Below are 10,477 nucleotides of genomic sequence, written 5' to 3'. Positions count from 1 at the left end.
GGAAAAAGATACGAACAGATTTCCGTCACCGAAGCCGATAACAGAACCTCCTCTGGTTCGAGGGATACGAAAAGCCATCAGGAACATTCGTCCTCCGGCGACAAGGATCCAAACTCAAGAAACAACTACTGCGATCATGGATGGAATTTCTTCGACGGGATTTCGATTTTCCGGCAAGATTGTTGACCGGACAGACACGGAAATGAGGAACAGACATGTTATCTTGGGTTCTGGTACTGTTCCGACCAGAACAGCAGATCTCCGGCCGATGACTGAGGGTAAAAACGCAATTCCGGCGAAGTTGACTTTTGCTGACGCAGGTGCTGACGTAAGCCCTGAATATCCTGCTGATGTAAGCACTGACCTTGCTGCTGATGTCACTTCTGCTGACATGAGGCATGACATCATCTCTGCAATGGAAAAAAACAGCAATATTGGGAGAAAAATTGTACCTGTTCCGTTATTTATTGGGAATATTCCATTGAATACTAATTCAAAAGGAATTGTTGATGATAAAATTGCCGATGCATTTAACAATTCGTCTCAAAAAATGTTAAATTACATAGCCCCAACGAGACAAAACGGGGAGATTATTGTTCGACCATCTTTGGAAACTGTACGAGATGGGTCAAAAAGATGGCAAACTACGGCAGTAGGATACCTTTTGGGAAAAAGACCGTATTATTATTATCACTTGAAGGAATTTGCCCATTCCATTTGGCCGGCGTTACGAGAAGTCACTGCAATTGATAATGGCTTCTTCTTCTTTCAATTTAAATCTGAAATTGATATGGAGGAAATTATTGAAGGAGGACCGTGGCTATTCTAGGGACAGCCGATAGTTTTACAAAAATGGAAACCTGGTATGGTTATGAGAAAATTGAAGCATACACAAGTGCCAGTATGGATAAAAATGAGACACCTTCCTATGGAATTTTGGACGACGGACGGATTGAGTATTGTAGCGAGTGGTGTGGGTAAGCCTTTATACCCTGATGCAATAACGAGGGCATGCACGAGACTGGATTTCGCTCGTGTATGCGTAATGATCGATGTTAATCAGACATTACCAAATCATATTATTATAATGACGCCAGATGAGGAGGGTGGGGAAACCCCATGCAAGATTGATGTTGAGTATGAATGGCTCCCCCCTAAATGTACAGGATGCCTAACACTGGGTCACTCGGTTAAGGATTGCTCGATGAAAAAAACTCAGAAACATACAAAGCCGCCGGTTAAAGTGTATGTACCTAAAACCACTGTCCCTCCTCCACCTAAACCCAAGGAGCAACAAAAGAAACATGAGTTTGTAGTTGAGGTGGATAAAGTACAAAAGAAAAATCATGGTGTTGAACAGGAAGAACGAGAAACGTCATCACATAAAGAGAAAGGTAAGGAAGTAGTTATCTATAATCCATTTGAGGCATTGAATTTACTTGATGACGCAGACGAAACTACTAGGGGTCCTAACACATGCAACCCCTCTAGTAGTGACCCATGTTGAACATAGCAGTATGGAACGTCCGGGGGCTGAATAAAAGAGACCATCAGCTTGCAGTAAAGGAGCTAGCCTCGAAATACAGGTTACATTTTATTGGCATATTAGAAACCCGTGTTCGTATCAATAATGCTTTGAATATTCAGTCGTTTTTGCTTCCTCATTGGAAATGGTTTGTTGATTATGCATCTGTGGGTAACCGTATTTGGGTAGCGTGGGATGCAAATATATTGGCACGTGAACACTCGGACGAGCCCTGGCTGGTAGGGGGGGACTTCAATGCAGTCAGGGATCTCAGTGAGGTCTGTGGTACGTCGGGAGATATAAGGGTGGCGATGGAGGAATTTAATACGTGCCTACAGAATACTGCGCTTTTACCATTACCGATGCAGGGTGAATGGTACACATGGCATAATCGAAGTGCTGGTCCTCGCACCATGTGGAAGCGACTTGATCGTATACTAACCAATGATACATGGACTATGCGGTTTCCATCAGTGTTCTATCAATGCCTCACACCACGGACATCGGATCACTCGCCGATGGTGATTAATGGGGATAATCAGCAGCGATTTGGAGGTATGTTCCGGTTTGACAACTTCCTTACTCTCTCACCAGATTTTATTCCTACCGTGCAGAGTATATGGCAACATCAAATAATGGGAGTGCCTATGTTCTCAGTCACCCGCAAGCTCAAGGCACTCAAACCTCTTTTGCGAGAAAAGAGGAGAAAAAAAGGGGATATCTCCCATAATGTTGAGCTGGCAAGGGAGTTCCTGGAGCAGGCCCAGATATTGGTAAGCTCGCACAGACAGGATGAGCTATTTCTTCTGTTGGAGCACTGCAGTCGGCTTGTGTATGCAAAGGCGGCCGAATTGGAGAAGATCATGCTACAGCAGAGGGCAAAGATGGAATGGATGAAGGGTGGTGATCAGTGTTCCAGAGTATTCTTTCGTAAAATTGCCCAAAGACGGACAGCTAGACGAATCTTGCAAATTAATGATGCCCAAGGAATTACAATCACGGAACCAAATGCAATCATACTTGAATTTATCTCCTACTATCAATCCTTGCTAGGGGGAGACAGGCGTCAGAGGGTGATGGACCTTCGGTTTCTTAGGCCTTGGGCGAGGCATATCATAACAACTGAGGAGGCAGGCCACCTACTGGAACCATTCAGTGCAGAGGATATAAAAAAAGCTATTTTCGACATCGGCGAAGCACATCATCAATATATCCTACCGATGCCTGCTAGGATCTTTTGTTTACCATATTTGGAGGGAGAGAAACCTAAGACGGTTTGAACACGAGGAGAGGCCACCGAGTGTAGTGGCCAACTTAATAGTAGAAGATGTTCGGCAACGTATACTCAGTATTAAGCTACCTAGCTCTATTAGCACATGTGCCTTGTATAGACTGTGGCATATCCCTTGGCCTGTCGAGGGAAGCGCCTAATGAGTGACATTGTTGTACTATACTTCGCTCTTTTTTTAATGAAAATTACACTTACCCCAAAAAAAAAAAAAAAAAAAAGAGAGAGACCATGAGCTCGCAGTAAAGGACCTTATCTCGGAATACAGGTTAGATTTTATGGGCATCTTAGAAACTCGTGTTCGTATTAACAATGTCATGCATATTCAGTCGTTTTTGCTTCCTCATTGGAAATGATTTTTGATTATGCAACTGTGGGTAACCGTATTTGGGTAGCGTGGGATGAGAATGTTGTGGATGTTCATATTCTTGATTTGGGGAATCAATTTATGCACTGTCGTGTCAGTCATGGGGCAAATAGTGAATCCCTCTTAATCACTATAGTTTATGGTGCCTCTGAGATGATTGATCGTAGAAGCCTATGGAATACCTTGGAAACATTAGCTCGAGAGCACTCGGATGAGCCCTGGCTGGTGGGGGGGGGACTTCAATGCGGTCCGAGAAATGAATGAGGTGTGTGGAGCTTCTGGTGATATAAGGATGCCCATGGAAGAATTCAATGCTGGTATCCAGGAGGCCGGGTTATTACCATTGCCTATGCAGGGGAAATGGTATACGTGGCATAACTGCAGCACGAACTCTCGGAGTCTATGGAAGAGATTGGATCGAATTCTCATTAATGACAAATGGCTTGCGAGATTTCCTTCCTCATATTATCATAGCCTTTTACCGCGGACTTCAGACCACTCGCCGCTTGTACTGCATGGGGACAGGCAAAGTCAAACAGGAGGTATGTTTCGATTTGACAACTACCTGACACACTCACCTGAATTTATCCCCAGTGTGTAGAATATCTGGCAGAATACAATCGTTGGGGTTCCTATGTTTGCGGTAACACGTAAACTTAAAACATTAAAGCCGGTATTCAGGAACAAAGGAGGAAGAAGGGGGATTTGACTCTAAACGTTCAATTAGCTAAAGGCTTTCTAGATGAGGCACGTTCAATTAGCTAAAGGCTTTCTAGATGAGGCACAACAGCTGGTGAGCTCAGATAGACAGAATGAGGCCTTCTTACAATTAGAACACAGCTGCCGCCTGGTATATGCAAAAGCGGCAAAGCTGGAACAAATCATGCTGCAACAGCGAGCCAAGATGCAGTGGATGAAGGGGGGTGACCAATGCTCTCGGATTTTCTTTCGTAAAATTGCCCAGAGAAGGGTTGCGAGGATACTGCAGATAAATGATGATAATGGGACCATCCACTGAACTAGAAGAGATTATCAATGAATTTGTCCGTTACTATCAAAACCTCTTGGGCGGTAACAGACGACAGATAACGGTGGATATTGGCTTTCTTAGACCGTGGGCAAGACATGTTCTCTCTAATGAGGAGGCTAGCCATCTTATATCGGCGTTTACACCGGATGATGTGAAGCAAGCAGTATTTGACATTGCAGAGGACAAGGCCCCGGGACCTGATGGATATTCATCAGGATTCTTTAAAGCAGCCTGGCCAGTGGTGGGACAGGAAGTTACAAAGGCGGTACTGGAATTCTTTAGTACCGGTAAACTACTCAAACAAGTGAACTCCACACTTTTGGCACTAATACCAAAGGTACACACTCCTATGACTGTTGGTGATTTTAGGCCAATTCCGTGTTGTAATGTGTTATACAAAATTATTGCGAAATTACTTGTCCAACGACTGAGTGTCGTCCTGGACAAGATAATTAGTCCCTGTCAGGGAGCGTTTATTCCAGGGCGTAGCATTAGGGACAATATTTTGTTGGCACAGGAACTGCTCACGGGATATAACCAGGTGAGGCTCCCACCTCATTGTACCCTGAAAGCCGATATTAGGAAGGCATATGATACTGTCGAGTGGGACTTCCTACTTGCGGTCTTGCAATTATTTGGTTTCCCCCAAACGTTCACCAGGTGGATTGAGGAGTGTGTAACGACGGCGGCATTCTCGATTGGTCTTAATGGAAACCCTCACGGTTTCTTTACAGGAAACATGGATTAATGGAAACTCTCACGGTTTCTTTGCAGGAGCACGTGGATTAAGATAGGGAGACCCTCTATCTCCCTATCTTTTTGTTCTCGTTATGGAAGTCTTGCATTTGGGATTATTACAACTTATTGAACAGGATTTGCAATTCTCTTACCATTGAAAATGTGAGCCGGCCAAAGTCTTCCAATTGGGATTCGCAGACGATCTCCTACTTTTCTGTAGAGCTGACTTGGATTCTCTTAGGATCCTCAAGAGGGGGTTGGACCGATTTGCAGAATGGTCGGGCCTTCGACTGAATGTACAAAAAAGCCATGTCATTATCTCTCGATCAGCACAAGGCTGGAAGGATCAAATCTTAGCAATTATGGGCTTCCAGGAGGGTCAACTACCTATGACGTACTTGGGCCTCCCTCTACTGTCTTCTAGATTGTCTATATCTGATTGTCAACCACTTTTATTGAATATTGATGCTCGCATTAACGGTTGGGAAGGAATCTCATTATCTTATGCTGGACATATACAAATTATTAAATCCGTACTATCAGCAATGAGCATCTATTGGGCGTCTGCATTCATCCTACCGAAGGCTATTATTAAACAAATTGAGAAATGCATCAGAACCTTTCTATGGAAAGGCACTTCTACGTCGGGATACGCCAAGGTAGCATGGAAGGATGTGTGTAAACCAATTAAAGAAGGAGGCCAAGGAATTAAGGATATCGGTATCCTTAACCGTTCCTTAATAGCAAAGAAGTTATGTGACGTTATCAGATGTGACCGAACATCTATATGGGTTGAGTCGTTGAAGCAGGGACGATTGCACAACACTTCAATTTGGACAATTAATGAAAAAGGAGGATCATGGGGATGGTGAAAAATGCTCCAACTTCGCAGCTCTATCCTACCTATGACGGAATTCCTTATTGGAGAGGGGAGGTCATTCTACTTGTGGAAGGACCCGTGGCACCACTTGGTCCCACTTATTGTTAGATTCCCACGAGGACCGAGCCTCTTAGGACTTGATGAATCTGCCAAACTACAAGTAGTCATTGATGAGGGACAATGGCAGTGGCCTTTCATTACTGATTTGGAATGTATGGAAATCATTTACACTTTACCTTAGATTCATGGAGGGGATGACATGATCAACTGGCGGTTTTCAGAGGGATGACCCACTACACAATCCCTATACAGACTTTTCTGTCCACCTGGACCGAAAGTAGGATGGTCTTCACTACTTTAGGGTTCTTTGAAGATTCCCCGACATAACTTCATTCTTTGGTTAGCAATTCAGGAGAAGCTACCGACAACTAATAAACCATGGATGACCCATCTAGGGGGATGTATTCTGTGTGACGAGGGTACAGCGGAGACACACACTCACCCCATCTAGGGGGATGTATTCTGTGTGACGAGGGTACAGCGGAGACACACACTCACATGTTCTTCCGATGTTGATTTAGCAGAGGATGCCTGGCAGCTATACGACAACATATTCGATTTGCTTGGCCAAATCGTGAGTGGACAAGAGACGTGGAATGGGCATCGAGGAAGTGGAGGGGGAAGCATATTGTCAGTGTTGCTTATCGAGCATTACTTGGTGCATGCATATACCATTTATGGCGAGAGAGGAACTTGAGACGATTTGAGCAAACCCGTCGGTCGGAAAGTGTATTAGCTACTTGCATCATAGAAGACGTTAAACAGAGGATAATTAGTGTTAATCTTTCGAGGTCTAATAGTACATGTGCACTCTATAGACTTTGGCGTATCCCTTGGTCTGTCGGGGGAGCCACATCATGATTGTTGTACTTTACCTCCTTTTTGTTAATGAAACTTACATTTACCCAAAAAAAAAATAAATATTGAAGGTTCATAGAATTCCACAAAACTTGACAGAAACGTTGGTCTAGACCCATTTATTTGTGTGGTAAATTTGCTAAGCGTAATAATAACTACAAGTTAGTGTAAATAGGAAACGAATTTGCTGTAATAAAGCCGTGCAAAACAGCTAAATTTTGAACGTTCTCAGAATTCCACGAAACTTGACCCAAACGTAGGTCTACACTCATGCATTTGTGCGGTAAATTTGCAAAGAGTAATAATAATTACAAGTTAGTTTAATAAGGAAACAAACTTGCTTTAATAAAAACGAGCAAAACAGCTAAATTTTGAACGTTCATAGAATTCCACGAAACTTGACCCAAACGTTGGTCTAGACCCATGTATTTGTGTGGTAAATTTGCTAAGCGTAATAAAAATTACAAGTTAGTGTAAAAATGGAAACAAACTTGCTTTAATAAACCATGTAAAACAGCTAAATATTGAAGGCTCATAGAATTCTACGAAACTTGACCGAAACGTTGGTCTAGACCCATGTATTTTTATGGTAAATTTGCTAAGCGTAATAATAACTACAAGTTAGTGTAAACGGGAAACGAATTTGCTGTAATAAAGCCGTGCAAAACAGCTAAATTTTGAACGTTCTCAGAATTCTACGAAACTTGACCCAAACGTAGGTCTAAACTCATGCATTTGTGTGGTAAATTTGCAAAGCGTTATAATAACTACAAGCTAGTGTAAAAGGGAAACGAACTTGCTTTAATAAAACTGAGCAAAACAGCTAAATTTTGAGCGTTCTCAGAATTCCACAAAACTTGACCCAAACGTAGGTCTAAACCCATGCATTTGTGTGGTAAATTTGCAAAGCGTAATTCTAAAAACAAGTTAGTGTAAAAGGAAAAAGAACTTGTTTTAATAAAACCGTGCAAAACAGCTAAATTTTGAATGTTCTTAGAATTCGACAAAACTTGACCCCAAACGTTGGTCTACACCCATGCATTTGTGTTGTAAATTTGCAAAGCGTAATAATAAATACAAGTTAGTGTATAAGGGAAACGAACTTGCTTTACAAAAACCATGCAAAATAGCTAAATTTTGAATGTTCTAAGAATTCCACGAAACTCGAACCAAACGTAGCTCCAGACCCATGCATTTCTGTGGTAAATTTGCTAAGCATAATAATAACTACAAGTAGACTATGGCGTATGCCTTGGCCTGTCGAGGGAGAAACCACCAGATGATCATTTTATTGTACTGTACCATTTTTTGCTTAATGAAAATTACATTTACCAAAAAAAATTAATAATAACTACAAGTTAGTGTAAAAGGGAAACGAACTTGCTTTAATAAAACCGTGCAGAACAGCTTAATTTTGAACGTTCTCAGAATTCCAAGAAACTTAACCCAAACGTAGATATATACCCATGCATTTGTGTAGTAAATTTGCTAAGCATAATAATAACTACAAGTTAGTGTAAAAAGGAAACGAAGTTCCTTTAATAAAATACTGCAAAAAAGCTAAATTTTGAACGTTCTCAGAATTCCGCAAAACATGACCCAAACATAGGAATAAACCCATGCATTTGTTTGGTAAATTTGCTAAGCGTAATAATAACTACAAGTTAGTGTAAAAGGAAAATGAACTTGCTTTTAACAAAACCGTGCAAAACGGCTTAATTTTGAACGTTCTCAGAATTCTACGAAACTTGATCCAAATGTAGGTCTAGACCCATGGAATTTTGTGGTAATTTGCTAAGCGTAATAATAACTACAAGTTAGTGTAAGGGAAAAGAACTTGCTTTAATAAACCGTGCAAAACAGCTTAATTTTAAACGTTCTCAGAATTCCATGAAACTTGACCCAAACATAGATATAGACCCATGGATTTGTATAGTAAATTTACTAAGCGTAACAATAACTACAAGTTAGTGTAAAAAGGAAACGAAGTTCCTTTAATAAAACCGTGCAAAAAACAACTCAAAAGATGGACCCAAAAAAAAATTTTCTCTCTAAAAATGCTCTCTCTTCTCTCACACACACTGCTGCACCACAAAAAACACACACTAATGGAGGAGGCAAGGACACGGCCGCCGGCGAGGAGTGCGACGCCGGAGATACCGCGGCCGGTGACGGGGTAGCATGGAGCGTGGGGACAGTAGAGAAGGGGATGAAGGAGGCGAGTTTCTTTGTGAATCAAAGCAGTTTGGTTGTGGTTTTAAAAAATGGGTCTCATCGAATCCGTCGGCTACCGGCGACTGAGGGTTGCCCTCGCTTTGGGGAGACTGTAGCAAAGATTCCAAGCGAAAAGGCAGGAGATTTGGCCACGGATAGGGCTGATTTGCGAGCACCGCCATTGTTGGGTTTTGAAACTTTTTCAAGCTCCTTCAATGGCGGACGACGGACTGGAATCTCACCGCGTGAGTTTAATATGGCGGAATTTCTCAGCCTTGCGAGCAGAGTCATGGACGAGGGCGACGCTGATGCAATGGAGGTTTTGTTGGCGTTAAAATCGCGATGGGAGAGAAGATTTGGCAATGGCGCAACAACGACTAAGCAGACGGCGACGATGACTGTGGCCTCGCTACCTCACGGTCGTCGACCTATTCAAGCCCGTCGTTGCCTTCTTGGGCTGGCGAATGAAGCTCGATGGAGGATTTTTTTTCTGGGCCTCCATCGACGGCGATTGGGAGGACGAAAGGCGCTGGTGGATCGACGCCGCTTAATGGGGGAAAACCACGCTTGGACGAAGACGATGGTGGTCAGTCGGCGCTTGAAGATACTACCCAGATTCTGGCGCGGCTGTGCGAGGCCCTTTCTGGTGGACAAGGCGATGAAATAACAGGCCAAACGAGAGAGAAGCACTCAGGCGCGATTTTCCGGCGAACGGGTGAACAACCGGCGATTTTTCCGACGACCAGTGAGGTACGCCAACTTCCTGACGTGGATGTTGAGGTGGCACCGGTCGTGAGTGTCGTGGATGCTGAGGTGGTGCCGGTTGTGAGCGACGTGGATGTTCAGGTGGCGCCGGTTGTGAGTGACGTGGATGGTGTGGTGGCGCCGATTGGGAGTGATTTGGACGCTGAAGTGGCGGTTGAGGTATCGGCTGACGTCAGCCCTACTAGGGCTGACGTCATCAGTGTTGCAAGGGCTCATGCCAGCGCTTACTCTTCTGCTGATGTCATCCTCTGTGCTAGGGCTGATGTCATTTCTTACACATCTGCTGATGTCACTGCATGCACAGCTGCTGATGTCATCAATCCTAGGGCTGACATCAGCAGTTTTATGGAGGAAAAAAACAGCAACTTGGGTATCACATTGGCACCCGTTCCTCTGTTTATTGGGAACATTCCGCTTCACATGATTCTAATGGGATTGTTAATGATAAAATTGATGATGCATTAAACAACTCGTCCCGGAAAACGCTATCTTTCATTGCTCCAACGAAGCAAAATGGGGAGGTTGTAGTTCGTCCTTCACTTGATACTGTGCGTCATGGATCCAAACGATGGAAATCTACGGCAGTGGGATACTTTATGGGAAAGCGGCTGTACTATCACAACTTGAAGGAGTTTGCCCATTCGGTTTGGCCAGCGCTACGAGAGGTCATAGCAACTGCTAATGGTTTCTTTTTCTTCCAATTTAAAACGGAAATTGATATGGAGGAGGTCATAGAAGAGGGGCCATGGCTG

General features: G+C 43.3%; 1 protein-coding gene across 1 annotated transcript; it reads left to right on the top strand.

Annotated features, from left to right (window-relative positions):
- Positions 1–1,087: 1,087 nt before the first annotated feature.
- Positions 1,088–2,805, top strand: LOC105178976. The gene is made up of 2 exons (XM_011102562.1): positions 1,088–1,394; positions 1,517–2,805. The coding sequence occupies exons 1-2, from the start codon at positions 1,088–1,090 to the stop codon at positions 2,803–2,805; spliced, it is 1,596 nt and encodes a 531-aa protein (XP_011100864.1).
- Positions 2,806–10,477: the final 7,672 nt, after the last annotated feature.

This window comes from Sesamum indicum, unplaced genomic scaffold (genome assembly GCF_000512975.1).
Source record: "Sesamum indicum cultivar Zhongzhi No. 13 unplaced genomic scaffold, S_indicum_v1.0 scaffold00118, whole genome shotgun sequence".
Classification (NCBI taxonomy): Eukaryota; Viridiplantae; Streptophyta; class Magnoliopsida; order Lamiales; family Pedaliaceae; genus Sesamum; species Sesamum indicum.
This window is presented reverse-complemented; position numbering and strand designations above follow the sequence as displayed.